At 38.1% G+C, this 14,200-nt stretch overlaps 2 protein-coding genes across 7 annotated transcripts in view; both read left to right on the top strand.

The window, feature by feature from the left end:
- Positions 1–14,200, top strand: part of LOC120428400 (elongation of very long chain fatty acids protein 7-like) — a 318,557-nt gene that overhangs the window by 249,201 nt on the left and 55,156 nt on the right. The gene's annotated exons all lie outside the window — the stretch shown is intronic.
- Positions 1–14,200, top strand: part of LOC120428389 (protein draper) — a 37,103-nt gene that overhangs the window by 21,830 nt on the left and 1,073 nt on the right. For 2 of the 6 annotated variants that reach the window (XM_039593387.2, XM_039593389.2), the window contains exons 2-11: positions 6,301–7,416; positions 10,048–10,107; positions 10,345–10,591; positions 10,650–11,120; positions 11,224–11,369; positions 11,460–11,882; positions 12,119–12,823; positions 12,883–13,314; positions 13,615–13,962; positions 14,023–14,157. In XM_039593387.2, coding sequence (XP_039449321.1) covers positions 6,981–7,416; positions 10,048–10,107; positions 10,345–10,591; positions 10,650–11,120; positions 11,224–11,369; positions 11,460–11,882; positions 12,119–12,823; positions 12,883–13,314; positions 13,615–13,962; positions 14,023–14,157 — 3,403 coding nt within the window. In that variant the 5' untranslated portion in view covers positions 6,301–6,980. The remainder of the gene's footprint in view (positions 1–6,300; positions 7,417–10,047; positions 10,108–10,344; positions 10,592–10,649; positions 11,121–11,223; positions 11,370–11,459; positions 11,883–12,118; positions 12,824–12,882; positions 13,315–13,614; positions 13,963–14,022; positions 14,158–14,200) is intronic. The other 4 variants (XM_039593388.2, XM_039593390.2, XM_039593392.2 and 1 more) reach the window with 4 other exon arrangements.

Below are 14,200 nucleotides of genomic sequence, written 5' to 3'. Positions count from 1 at the left end.
AGAATTTTTGTGTGGTTCGTAAACTACTTTAAAGTTATTTCGATTTTTTAAATCAAAGATGGTGACCAAAATGGCGGCGATAAAAGATTGAATACATGCATTTTGTAATTTAATATCAAATATTAAAATTTGACTTAATGGGGTCGCAGATCTCGAATTTCATGTTAAAAGCAAGAAAATAAATAAATATGAAAAAAAAACTAGTTTTGCTACGGATTCCATATGACACTTTTTGCAATTTCGAAAACATCCATTGAATGGAATTGTAAGTCAGATTTCAATGTTTTTAGTCTATCCACCGTTTAAATCAAAACAATGTTGAAAAGTATTACTTTTCAAAAGAAGTTCTGAAAATTTCAATTCAAGAGTTTTTTTCAAAAGGTATAGGACCTATTGACCTATTGCTATTGTGTTTCATATGTTTATAGGACCTATTCAAAAAAATCTGGTATATTTCAGCATCCGTTTCAGTGCTGAAAAGTAGATCCAGGGTTGTTACGGACGGCGCGGATCGCGCGGATGGCGCGGATGGCGCGTATCGCGCGGATCTGGCGCGGATTTGCTGGCTAATTTTGCTCTGGCGCGGATTTCGCGCGGATAGCAATTTTGATAAACAAAATCATTGAGAACGATAGAATTTCTTTCAAATTACAAAGAAAAATATTATTACGAATAAAATAAATTCAATCTTTTTCGTTGAGTGCGAAAACATCAATTTCTAAGAAGTTGTTAATGAAGAAAATTTTCTTCTAAAAATTATTGATTGTTATTTTTTCTTAATACGAAACTTTGAAATAATCTTCAAGGAGCGATTTTTTTTATTGTATTGAGATTTGTTATATAAATTTAACATAACATTACAACTCATTATTTTTAAAACATCTGCTTAACAATTTAAAAAAATACCAATTTTATTAAAATCAAAATAACAAAATTCGAAAAAATTACAGAATTTTAAAAATTTTTGGCTATGAAACTTTGTAGATTTTCCAATTTTTTTTAATTATAAAAATTTAAATTTTTAATTTTTTGATTTATTGAAAAAATAAAAAATTGTTGCCACTCTGATTCAGGTAGAATTGATTCTTCTCCCAATTATCACAACATGACGAAATCCACTTAGAAATCTGCTAAAATCTCCGTCTAAAAGCGAAATGTAATGCTAAAATTAAAAAAAAAATAAGAAATCTGGAATTCAACAATTTGAAATTTCAGAATTTACATATTCAAATAATAAAAAAAATAGAATTCATTATTTGAAATTGTCAAAACATTACAGACTCAAAAAAAAACGTAAAAAAACGAATTATTAAATTGAAAAATTACGAAAATATTACCATTGATTTTTTGTTAATTTTAGTTTTTTAAGCAAGTTCTTAAGTTATCAAATTATTAAATTTTTAAATTATTTGATTATTAAATTATTAAATTATTAAATTATTAAATTATTAAATTATTAAATTATTAAATTATTAAATTATTAAATTATTAAATTATTAAATTATTAAATTATTAAATTATTAAATTATTAAATTATTAAATTATTAAATTATTAAATTATTAAATTATTAAATTATTAAATTATTAAATTATTAAATTATTAAATTATTAAATTATTAAATTATTAAATTATTAAATTATTAAATTATTTGATTATTAAATTATTAAATTATTAAATTATTAAATTATTAAATTATTAAATTATTAAATTATTAAATTATTGAATTATTAAATTATTTAATTATTTAATTATTAAATTATTAAATTATTAAATTATTAAATTATTGAATTATTAAATTATTTAATTATTTAATTATTAAATCATTAAATTTTTAAATTATTATATTATTTTTTTGCCATTTTCTTAGTTCGGATCATTTTTGGAGTCATATTTTAGATTAGAAAAATTTAGAGAAGAAAATAATAGAAATTTCGTGTTTCGATTTTCCAGAGTAAAGTTTTGGCGAGAATTATCAAGTACTTAATCCCTAGATTTTATAATTTGGTGATTTATTTTATGGTTTTAGTTTTTTTTCAAATCTTCGAATTTAATTTTTTTTCTGAACTCGTTTTTAAAGCAACGATATTTAAAGTGTTGCAAAAAATGCTAATATTGTTTCAGAAATGACAAAAAAGGTTCCATTTGGTACAGGTGGGATATGAATCCACAACTGATCAACGGTTTTGATCCAAATGCCTTCTGTATTATTCTTTTTTCGTTTAAAATTGCATTCATTATGTTACTCTCTTCTATGTTTGTCGCGGTTTTTTTATATGGCGCGGATTTCGCGCGGATTGGGTTTTGGGGTCGGCGCGGATCTGGCGCGGATTTTTTCTCGTCTTTTCCGTAACAACCCTGTAAGATCTTTTCAAAATTTGTTTTGAAAAGTGTATCTATTCAATTCTGTTTCTCTTTGGTAGAGAAAAGAAGGCTGTTTCGTCGTTCGAGAATGACAGGAAAAGTAAGTTTGTTCACGACGGAATTGCAGATTAGTAGTTTATGCAACAAGTTGCAAAAAGCAGATTTTTTCAGCATGAGTCGTATCCAACGAGGTTTACCGAGTTGGGTAAATAGAACGAGTGTTGAAAAAAATCATATTTTGCAACAAGTAGCTTACAACATTTTTTGCAATTCCGAAAAACGTTTTTTGAATGAAATTTTACGTCAACCATCCATGTGTTAAGTAAAATCACCGTTCATAACATTTTTTTTTAAATGTACACCCATTTCAGTGCTGAAATGCAGAACTTTCCAGCACTGGTATTGAAAGATATTAATTTACCATTCTGTTAATTTTGGTAGGGAGAAGTAGGCCGTTTCGTTTCTCCAGAAGGACAGGACAAATTGGCAGTTTCACAGCGGAATTGAATCCTACAATGAAGCTATTGTTTACAGCGATAAAGCTTATTTTTTTGAGTACAATGACCCTTTGTACGACCACAACGATTTAAAATAGATTTTTAAATCAATTTTGAAAAATTAACCTCGTTGTCCTTCTTGACAGAAAAGCTTCTACTTGACAGCTCGTTCCAAGGGGACCGTAGTTGATCTATCGAAAAAATGTTGTCTTGTCATTTTTTTTTTTGCATTAAAATGAAAAAAAAAGTGTTCAGAAATGGTTTTTAATCGTGTTTGTTCACCGTTGTACATAAAAATTGACATAGGGCTTTACTGCCGCTCGAAGCAAGTCCGTCCCATATGTATATTTGTCGATTTTGAGATAAACCCGACAAAAGTCTTGTTTTAACATCTACTTCAAGCCTATTTAATAAAAAAGTCATGTTTGTTCTAGAAATTCCAAAATAAAAATGACTTGTGTGCTGTCCCATATGCAAAATAAAGGCAAGTCAGTTCTTGGTTAGAAAAGGCTCACAAATCGATCAAATAAATGTGTATTTTTTTAAATAACCCACAGACTATGTCTCATAGAGCCTGTTGAACTTAAAAAAATACTTAAGTTGTTGATTTTTAATTAATTTTTATATATTTGGAAGCGTTATACTCGATACGTATTCTGCCTTTTTTCCTCATGCAAGGGACAACCACGGTCAAAAACGAAACTACATACCATTGTAACTATTATTTTTTAAAAGACAGTTCTGTTCCTTATTGAATGAAAACCCATGGTCCTGGGTCTGGATGAGGTTCCATTTCCAACGCAGATTGCGGTCAATTCAAGGGTCCATATGCTGAGACGTGTATTCAAATATCTCCTCTTTCTGCAGCAAAAGAAATTGACTGTCTCGTCGCCGGTTAAAGTTTCATACTCAGGAATAATACTAAAACTTAGATTAGCCTGAAACAAACATACTTTTATAAATTTAATAAAAAATGCTTCAAAAACTACCAAAACAAACCAACATTTGACAGGTAAATTTCTGTTGTAAATGTTTAAGCCTACCTTGATAACCTGACAGACTTGCCTTTATTGATGGACAAATAAAGTCAGGTCAGTCCCAGCACGAAAATTTACCAAATTAACCTATAAATTTTAACTTTTTCAAGTCAAAATTGGAGTAGGGGTATTATTTAAAGAATATTGAAATAATTGTTGAAAAAAAATTTAAAAATTGTTGATTAAAAATGTAAAAAAAGGTGAAACATTTTTCGAGCTTCTCATGGCGTTATCGCAGCACTCACTTTTTACATATGGGACGGACTAGATTCGAGCGGCAGTTTAGTACCCAATTGTTTTTTGGTCTTTATGATCGAACTTCGGATAATCGAGTCTGGACTGTAATAAAATTTTATATTAAAAATAACAAATAATAGTGATTTTATTTTTAAAATGCTTATGTTATTTCGAAAAAATGTAAGGAATGGCTTTTCGATCCGTGAAGAAATTGTTTACAAAATTTAAGGGTTCCGACGAAATGACTACTCGTCTATTTCTATTTTTTTAAATATCCGATGCCTCGATATACGTGATTTAAATTTTCTAAATAGCTTAAGCATTAGCTTGAGTATTCTCTCAGAAATAATGGGATTATCAAATCTTAGAAAAACATGTCTCTTGTACTATCTTGTAAATAGTAGTTTGCCATTTTAGTTCTTATAACAATTGGTAAGGAATCTTATTGATTCAGTACATGAATTCATATAAAGGAGATAATTTATTATCTTCAGATCTCAATTTAATTTAATTAGATATATCAACCTCACTTCTTGTTAGCTTAGAAAGCAAAGCATCTTTCGTCAAGGTTCACTTTCCGATGTTTTTCATGTGCTGTGAAACTTCTCATTTCCGCATCGAGCAGAGAGAAAAAAGAACTCCGCTTGAGAGCCTAGAAACAAACCAAAATACGTTTCATTGCCATATGAGGTAGATTTTTTTTTTGTTTCGGAAAATTCACGCTTCAACAGTCGTTAAATTTTAGACACAATGTGTGCTTCCATGTGGAATGTGGTTTTGTTGTGATGAAGTTTTTTTTTGTTTTTTAGTCCCTTAGAATAATTTGAAAGCAAGTTAAACACAACCATCAAGCTCTTAGACGGGCGTTCCCCTCATTCTGCCAAATTGCCCGCTATCAACAGATGTGTTCAAAACTCCAACTGTTCCCCGCGAAGGTCTTTCTGTTTTCATACAAATTTAAGGCCCTGCTCAGCAGCGTAGCATCAAGCCAAAGTGGCGCAATTTTTCGGACTGATGATTACTCAGCACCTACGAACTTTTGCAACATGAGGATCGCCGCCTTCGAGCGTGATAAACAAAAAACAACCAATTTGCTGACGACGACTCAATGAGGAGAACGAAAAGCTACGTGTTGCGCTCCTCCCGGTTTTAATTCGGCTTCCAGCACCATTTTGGAATGCTTCGACTTTGAATTGTTATTGTGGCGCGTTGAGTTCAACGGAAAGGAAACAGAACGAGCGGATAACAGGGTTAAGAATTTGGCTGACAAGTCAATGGGTTTCCGCTTGAGTAGTTCTGTTTGGACGTGTTTTCTTACTTTTACGGGATCCAGGATGAAACTGACTATGTCTGGTTGAAATCAATCTCAGATGTATGTTCACATGTGCGACAGTTCACCGCGATTAGTGACCCCGTGCAGTGACGACAACTATCTTGATAAGGAAGAATACTGCAGGGATTTGTCATGCCCCGAGTCGTTGTTCGTCACAGCAAATGTTTCCACAACAATCATTGCAAAAGAACACAAACTTGGCGTTGCACTTTTATTTCTCTACCCGGGAGTGTGTGACTCACATTTGCTAAACTGCTAACTGTATCAAATTGAGAGGCTGAGAATTGTTTCCCGGGTATCATGAACGAATGCATTCTGATTGTTTCGCCGAGGCTTGGTTGATTGCCTCAATTGATTGTTGGAACGCAACGGGTGTGTTATGATATCGAAAGATAGATACAAAAATCGGAATTGCGATTTGAGTGGCCACCCTCCACGTTTCGAAAACTTCTATAAAGATTCTTATCGCGTGAAAGTGAACTAGGTGAATTGCGATGCCTTTCGGTCATAAATCTGCACTATATTTGCCATCGTAAAGTAAACTGGATTTGGCAAATAAGATTAGAGCTACTTGTCTCAAAGATAGTGTTTGTCTCTAGTTTGTCACAGATTCAGCTCAATAAATTGTATTATTTTCATATTTTGTGGCAGCAAATCATCAAATTTATTCACCGTTTGATGGATACCTAACGCAACCCACTAATTAGCGACTTCCTGATTGTCCTTCACGGTACCATATGATGTCTAATTTGAATGCTCGATTGCTCCCACAGACGGTCTGCTCTACCAAACAGTATACTAATTCATATCATTTGTATTTCTTCTCCTCTACAGAACGTCGGCATCTTCTCCACTGAGCAGACACGTTATCGGCCAGTTTGCTCGTCATCATCGTCTTCAGAGATCTGCCCTGCTATAGAATGCGGTTTTCCTCGTCGCTGCCGCGATCACATCAGTAAACAAACAAAGAATTGAAAAGTGAATCTCCGAGGAGCAGCGGTGCAATACACAAAGCAATCACAACCACCAATACGACGACTTGGTCGTATTATCAGCTGCGCGTCGGGTAGAGAAGGAAGTGCGACTTCAATTCCCAAGTACTTGTGGACAGACGGGTAATTGAAAAATTGCTGCGCACACATACAAACATACCTACCGTCGTACCCTTTCACCCGGAACCGTTTTTATCGGGGGGCAGTTCGGAGGAAGTCGGTGCGCTGAGAAGGTGGTGGCGATTGATCTTTCTCGTGGAGATGAAGGGATGATTCATCACCTGATCGAGGGGGTTGTTGGTACTATTCCAACACGTGTGAGTGTTTAAAGCTGTGATCGTCGTGTAATATTTTATGAATGAAACACTGTGATTCGTGCTCGATCTCGGAGGTGCAGCGCAAGTTATGGCAATTTACAACAAGTTGTAGAATGTGTACAAGTTGGCAATCGTTGTAAGCGTGTGATCGTACAAGTAGTGCTTAGTGTAGTGTTTGTGTGCTGTTTTTAATTGAATCAACAAAATGAGAAGCATACGACTGATGAACGCTAGAGCGTTCGGCTTGGTCGTGATCCTGACGACCGCCCTGGCTGCAGCCCAGCTGGATGAGCTGGTAGTGGATGACGATCTGGAAGGCCCGAACGTCTGCAAAGAGGTCGAGCAGTACCAGGTGTTTGTGACGGCCCCCAGGGAGATCACCTACCAGGAGCGGTACCAAAAGTGGTGCGTGGCCGTTCCGCCTCGGTGTTCGGCGTACCGAGTGAGGACGAAGATTGTCAACGAAACCACCGGCATCAACAAGGAGCGGATCCTGAAAAAGTGCTGCTCGGGATATGCGAAGAACAAGGAACTCAACCGGTGCGAGCCGGTTTGCAATCCCGGATGTCGGCACGGCAAGTGCATTGCGCCGGAAACGTGCCGCTGTGACCAGGGATACGTCGGAAAGTCGTGCAATATAAGTAAGTTGGATTTTTTTTTACTTTATTTGCTTGAATTTGCATAACAGACAAAAAATACCTTTGTCCATACAAGATTATTTAAAAATTTGAATGGATGTAATATTTCTGAAAATATATAGTGATACCTACCGTTTAATTGGTATTCAAGATAATTATGCCGTAGATATAACCGAATGGCGTTATACAACGTAACTTTTGCAAAATTTGATATTAATTTTGATACATTTTAGGGACACAGTAAACTGCAGAAGTAACATAAATAAGCTATTTAATTTTAGCTTTAACATTTTACATTGTCCAAATACTTGGAAAGGTCAGATTTCCCAGTGAAATTGCTTCCACATTTCTTCTAAATGGCCACAATGTTGATCTACGCCCTTTTGATTTTTTTTTATTATTAATTATTTTGAAGGTCATTTTGTAACTATTTTCCTTCACTAAATTTACTCGATTCTTTTAACACCCGAAAACTCTGTTCCCAACTTTGAATTGATCAGCTGTTGAATGGTAGTCCACATCTTTTGAAAATAGAACTTTTTAATTCATCTTCTAGTTATATCTTCACGTATAGGTTCATATGAACTCAGAATCATTTTCAGAGTCTGTGGGGATGATGTGTGTAGACATGGTTTTTGTCCACGCGAATCTCTCGGCCTTGACTGAACGAATTTTGTCCGGGTTTGTTGTGTTCGGTCTGTTTTAGGGTCCCGTAAATCCCTTTTGATAAATATAAAGTTTAACGAAGTCCTTCAAAAGTTATAGTTAAACTATATTTTGACGAATATTAGTTATCTTTCACCACAGTGTATTTTGAGATCAAATTTCCAAAAGATGGCAGCACGAAAAATTACTCTCGTTAGCCTAAGCATTTATAGCAGCAACGTAAGTAAAACTTTAATAGCATATTGATTTTAGGCTTTTTTCAACAGATTTTAGGAGGAATGCATTAATCACTGAGGTGGTTTCGATGAAAATTTGAATGTTATTGTTATTTTGTTTCCTATTTTTTTAATCGAATTTGAAAAAAAAAATTACATTTCGGTTGATTTTCTGGTAAAATGTACCGCTTTCTAGTTTTAGTTATAAATTTTCGTTTTTTTCCGTTTTTGTTCTTGAAAGAATGCACTCCTGAAAAAAATCTATACAGACAACTTGTTTTATATTTTATAATTTGATCTATGAAACTAGAAAAAATGAAATCAGAAAAAATATCTATTTGTTGTAGACCTTTTGAAAAGTAAGACCGAGCCACGTAGCCCAGTGGTAACGCTTCCGCCTCGTAAGCGGTAGATCGGGGTTCAAATCCCGGCTCGGACCAACACAATTGGTCATCTTTTCCCTTCTGGATTCGATTGCTTAGTAAAGGAAAGGTAGTGTATCGTCACAAACTGGACCTTACCAAGACACCTTAGGAAGACAACCTATGGAATGTTAACATTAACCTTAACATGTTAATATTAAGTTGATTAATGAACTGTCACTGAATCCGCTTTGTAAATGCCGGCCCCGATACTCTTCATTAGTGTTTTCCCTCAGGAACAGGGAAAGATTTACTATATTTTTGAAAAGTGAAGCTTGTTTTTAAAATTTAGATATGATTTAAAAGGTCAGAAAATTTCGCAAAAGTTTTATTTTTCAACATTGAAAATCGAAACAGAGTTTCCGAGATATCGTCCCTTGAAAATTACAGGCTAATTAGGTGACACTTAGCCGAAATAATTTTCATCTTGTTTGAATTCTTTGTGAGGCGGTATCTAAAAAACTAATTGATCGATTTTCAAAGTTCCAGAGAGAAAATTTTAAGATATTTTGTTAGCTTTTCATATTTTCAATATTTTCTGTATGGATTATTTTTTTTCATGAAGTATTTTTAAAATGCAAAAATACGAAAAAAAAACGAATTGTATTACTGAAAGTAGCAATAACATGAAAACAATACATATTGTAAAAAAGTTTAGGTACTTTACGATTGCAAATTAAAATTTGCTTTAAAAATTATTTTCAATAATTTTTTTGTCCAAGTTTGTGAAATTTTCCAAAAAACAAGATTTTTTTTTCAAAGTTCATATCTCTTCAACCGAATTTTGCAGCTCTCCATCACGCACTATGGCTTAAAAAATCCAAAATTTAACAATTCGTATTACGAACTTTTAGTGATAAAAAGCTAAAACAAAAAAAATGTTTACCTATGTTTTTCCTGAGAAGCCTTAATCATAACCTACAATTTTGCCGAAGACACCAAATCGATCAGAAACCCCCTCCTCAAGATACAAAATGTGATACATTTACATACCCATATTTTATGATCAGCCCCCAAAATTGTATGGAAACTTGTATGGAAAAACTAATGATGCAAAATTGCTACTTTTGACATAGGGAATGCCTAGCCAAAGTTTGCATCCAAATAAAAAAAAATACGAAGAAAAGTCGTTTTACAAAATCGTAGAGAATCACTCAAATTTTAAAATTTCGTTGATTTGTTTGTATTTTAACATTGTCTAAATTTACTTTTAGTCTAGTTGAAATTTGTCACCTATTTAACATATCAAGCATCAAGATATTATAAACTGTATTGCTCTCCTCTATTGGAATTAACTTTTCACCAACATTTTCTTCTGTTCTTTCAACCAGTTATTTCTGACAAACCACTAACGCTTTGGGAAGAGTTTGTAAAGTATAAAAAGCAACGAGGTAGAGTTGGTCAATTCTGTCCCATGATAGTAGTTTTCTTCTTTACAATTTTCTCGATGTGATAATTTTCTGTTCAATATCGTACTATTTTCCAAAAATATATATTTGTTATTATTGTTTTTTTTTTATAAATTACTTATAAATAGTTTTAAAATGATTTTGATAAATGCATGCCAAGAATCTTGTTAGCAATTTTTACGCCACATTCCGTAATACTTAATATCCTTTCGTCATCAGACTGTCCACCGAATCGCTGGGGCTCGGACTGTTCGCAGGTGTGCAAGTGCAAGAACAACTCCACCTGTGACGCCCAGGACGGCAGCTGTAGCTGTCCGAAGGGTTACCGGGGCACGACGTGTGAGTTCCAGTGCCCATCCGATCGCTTCGGCCAGGACTGTGCCGAGGTGTGCCAGTGCCTGAACGGGGGCAAGTGCGATCCCGTGTCCGGCGAGTGTTACTGCGCACCGGGCTTCACCGGACCGCTGTGAGTATAATGGGCGATGGAGTTTGGGGGTTTTGGAATAATTTTTGTTTGCTTTTAGGTGTGCTCAAAAGTGCCCGGAGGGTAAACATGGCGACCAGTGTCAGTCGGATTGTCGCTGCCAGAACGGAGGAAGTTGCGACTCGCAGACGGGTAAGTGCATTTGTCCGGCCGGTTATACGGGATCGGTGTGTGCGAATCGGTGCCAGAGCCAACGGTACGGCAAGGATTGTGCGGAAAAGTGTGAATGCTTCAACGGTGCGGACTGCAATCACGTGACCGGGGAGTGCATTTGCGCGCCTGGGTTTATGGGTGCCAAGTGTTTGGACTCGTGTCCGAGCAATACGTACGGGATCAACTGCACGGAACAGTGCCGGTGCCTCAATAAAGCCGAGTGCGATTCGGCCACGGGAAAATGTTCGTGTCTGGCCGGCTGGACCGGAGCGGACTGCGGCATGCGGATCTGTCCCGACGATCGGTACGGGGACGGTTGCACCAAAAAGTGCGAATGCGACGTCAGCAACACCAAGATGTAGGTTTTGGGCGTTTGAGTTTGGTCGGGTTTTTTGGTTAATTTTGTGTTTCTTATTCTCTTGTTTGATTTTTGTTTTGTCGCTCGGTTTACGTTTGAGAAGGTGTCACCCCTGGACCGGAAAGTGCCTTTGCGAGCCGGGATGGAGTAGCGCGGCGTGCGATAGACCTTGCCCGTTCCTGAAGTACGGCCAGGACTGTTCGATCCACTGCAATTGCAAAAACAATTCGCCCTGCAATCACATCAACGGTATGGGAATACTTTTTTATTTGTGTTGCTTTTGTTATGTTTAAGAATGCTTCGATTTTCATGTTAAAAATGGAAACACTTTTCACTCAGGCACCTGCAATTGCATTGCCGGCTTCAAGGGAGAAATCTGCGAAGAGCAGTGCGACAACGGAACGTACGGCCAAAACTGCAGTGAACGATGCGAGTGTCAGAATGGGGCCACGTGCGCACCCGAAACCGGCCAGTGCTTCTGCGCTCCGGGCTGGCAAGGAATCCGGTGTGACAGGCCATGCGATACGCATCGCTACGGCAAGGATTGTGCGCAAAGTTGCAACTGCACGAACGGCGGAGTCTGCAATCCGGTCAACGGTCAGTGTACGTGTCCGGCCGGGTGGAGTGGGGAAAAGTGCGAACAAAAGTGCGAATCTGGCCGGTTTGGACAGAACTGTTCGCAGAGCTGTGATTGCCACCTGGAGAATACGTTGGCTTGTAACGCCACCACTGGGAAGTGCATCTGCAAGGCTGACTGGGGCGGTGAGTTGGTCGTTCTGCGTGTTTGGTTTGGCTCTTTGATGGTTGTGGGCACTAACGTGTATTTTCCTCCTCATTCGCAATGATCGCTACTAACCGACTTTGGATTGAATTCTGCAGAAACTCTTGGTACATATTTCTTCTCATTGCGCACCTGTGTGAAGTTCATTCTCATTTCGTTGTCATGCACTTTAGTTTTATCGTTTACAAATAGTCTAAAAATGAATCTTTTTCTCCAGGTGTCCGCTGCGAAAGTCGCTGCCAGATGGGATTGTACGGGGAGAGTTGTTCCGAGGTTTGCGCGTGTCACAACAACTCGTCCTGCGATCCAATCACTGGCGAGTGCATCTGCTCGCGGGGCTGGACCGGCGCAAATTGTGACGAGCCCTGTCCGGATGGATTCTTTGGCCATGGCTGCAAGGAGCGTTGTCCGGGGACGATGCATGGCAATACCACGTGTAATCACATAACCGGAAAGTACAGCTGCCGACCGGGTTACATTGGAACGACGTGTGAGCATCCTTGTCCTACGAATACGTACGGGCCGGAGTGTAGTCTGAAGTGTACCTGCAAAAATGGTGGCGAATGTTCGCACGAGACGGGAATGTGTCAGTGTCCGCCGGGATGGACCGGTGCCAACTGCGAGGCCGTTTGTCCCAACGGATTCTACGGACCGAACTGTAGTCAAAAGTGCAGCTGCAAGAATGATGCCAAATGTCGCAAGAATGATGGTCAATGCATCTGTAAGCCAGGCTGGATGGGAAATCGGTGCGACGAGGTGTGTCCGGAAGGATTCTACGGAAATCACTGCATGGACTCGTGCAACTGCCCTGCCGGTAATTTTGTCTGCCATGCGGCTCTTGGATGCCTGTGCAGTAACGGATACACCGGAGAAAAGTGCGACGTATCGGCTGCTGAAGCAAAGATCCACCGGAAAGATGAAGGTAAGCAATGGGAAATAGCTTCAATTACTAACTAACCAACATTTTTAACCTCGGCAAAGACTTGTACGAAAATTCCACAAACTATCAAGGGGTAACCGGGAATTCGTTGGATTTGGAGCGGCTCGAGTCCAGTACCGAGCCGGCTCTCACAACACAAATGGAGGAAAACCCGACCGGGAATAGTACGTACAACTTTGATTGGAAAATTGAGGGCGGACCGGGTGGTGCTGGTGGAATTCTGGAACCAAACAGCACCAACGACGACAACGACGAGGGTGGGGAGGAAACCACTCCGACCGCGGGGGAAGATTTCGGCAAACCGCCGCTAGACGATTACATTCACCTTCCGGACGAACCGCACGCGGCCCATTCCGACAACGAAACGGAACAGATCGAGGGCCAGCGGCGGTGGAAGGGAAACTTGACGATTGATGATGAGTCGAGCAACTTCACGCTCGTAAATTCCACCTTGCGGCAAGAGAAACTTTTCGGTAATGTCGATCCAATGTTTGGGATAGTGAAATTTTTTGCACTCTCTGCACGTGTGTGAGATGTGTGTCGAAATTGGCGCAACTTTTAGCACTCCTTACCGAATCTTTCATGTTTCGAAATTATTTCTGCACAGATATCAAGCTTCGCTTGGAGTGACCTCGATAAGAGTTGGTTTCCTAGAAAAGTTAGTGATAGCAACTTCGTAACGTTATAATCTGCCATGTGAATGTCTTATCGCTGAACCGTTTCACGGAACCGTGCAGTTTTGGTTTAATGCTATTTTGTGTGCCTACTTTCAGCATCGAACGCCGGCCTGGCTTGGGGGCTGGTACTGGCCGTCATGTTCGTCGGAGTTATCGTCGCCCTGGTACTGTACTACCGGCGACGGGTGGCCAATCTTAAAGCCGAAGTAAATCACGTCGTCAACTATATGTGCCAGGAACAGCCAGGGCACTTTGATAATCCCGTTTACTCTGCGTACCAGGGACAACCGGGATCCGGTTCGGGTGCTGCAGCCGCAGGCAATCGCCTCGAGAACAACGGACTGCTGCCCAATGGCTCGTTGATTCGGAACAATTTACGAACGCAAAAGTCCAACTTGGACAAGTATCGCTATCCGGAGAACGAGTCTGTTGGAACGGACCGATGTATGTGCTAGATTAATTTTATTTCTTGCCGGTTTCACTTATTTGATCGTTTTTTTTTAGCTTATTCCATCCAATACCTCACGGAGAGTCAGAAGAACTTTGATGCGGACATGACAAATCCCAACTACAATACAATCGATGATAAGGATCACGTTTACGATGAAATCAAGCACAAAGATGGCTACAAAGATCTCGGTAATTTGCTTTACATATTTTAGTTTGCAACTATGTTTTTCAA

Source organism: Culex pipiens, chromosome 3 (genome assembly GCF_016801865.2).
Source record: "Culex pipiens pallens isolate TS chromosome 3, TS_CPP_V2, whole genome shotgun sequence".
NCBI lineage: Eukaryota > Metazoa > Arthropoda > Insecta > Diptera > Culicidae > Culex > Culex pipiens.
This window is presented reverse-complemented; position numbering and strand designations above follow the sequence as displayed.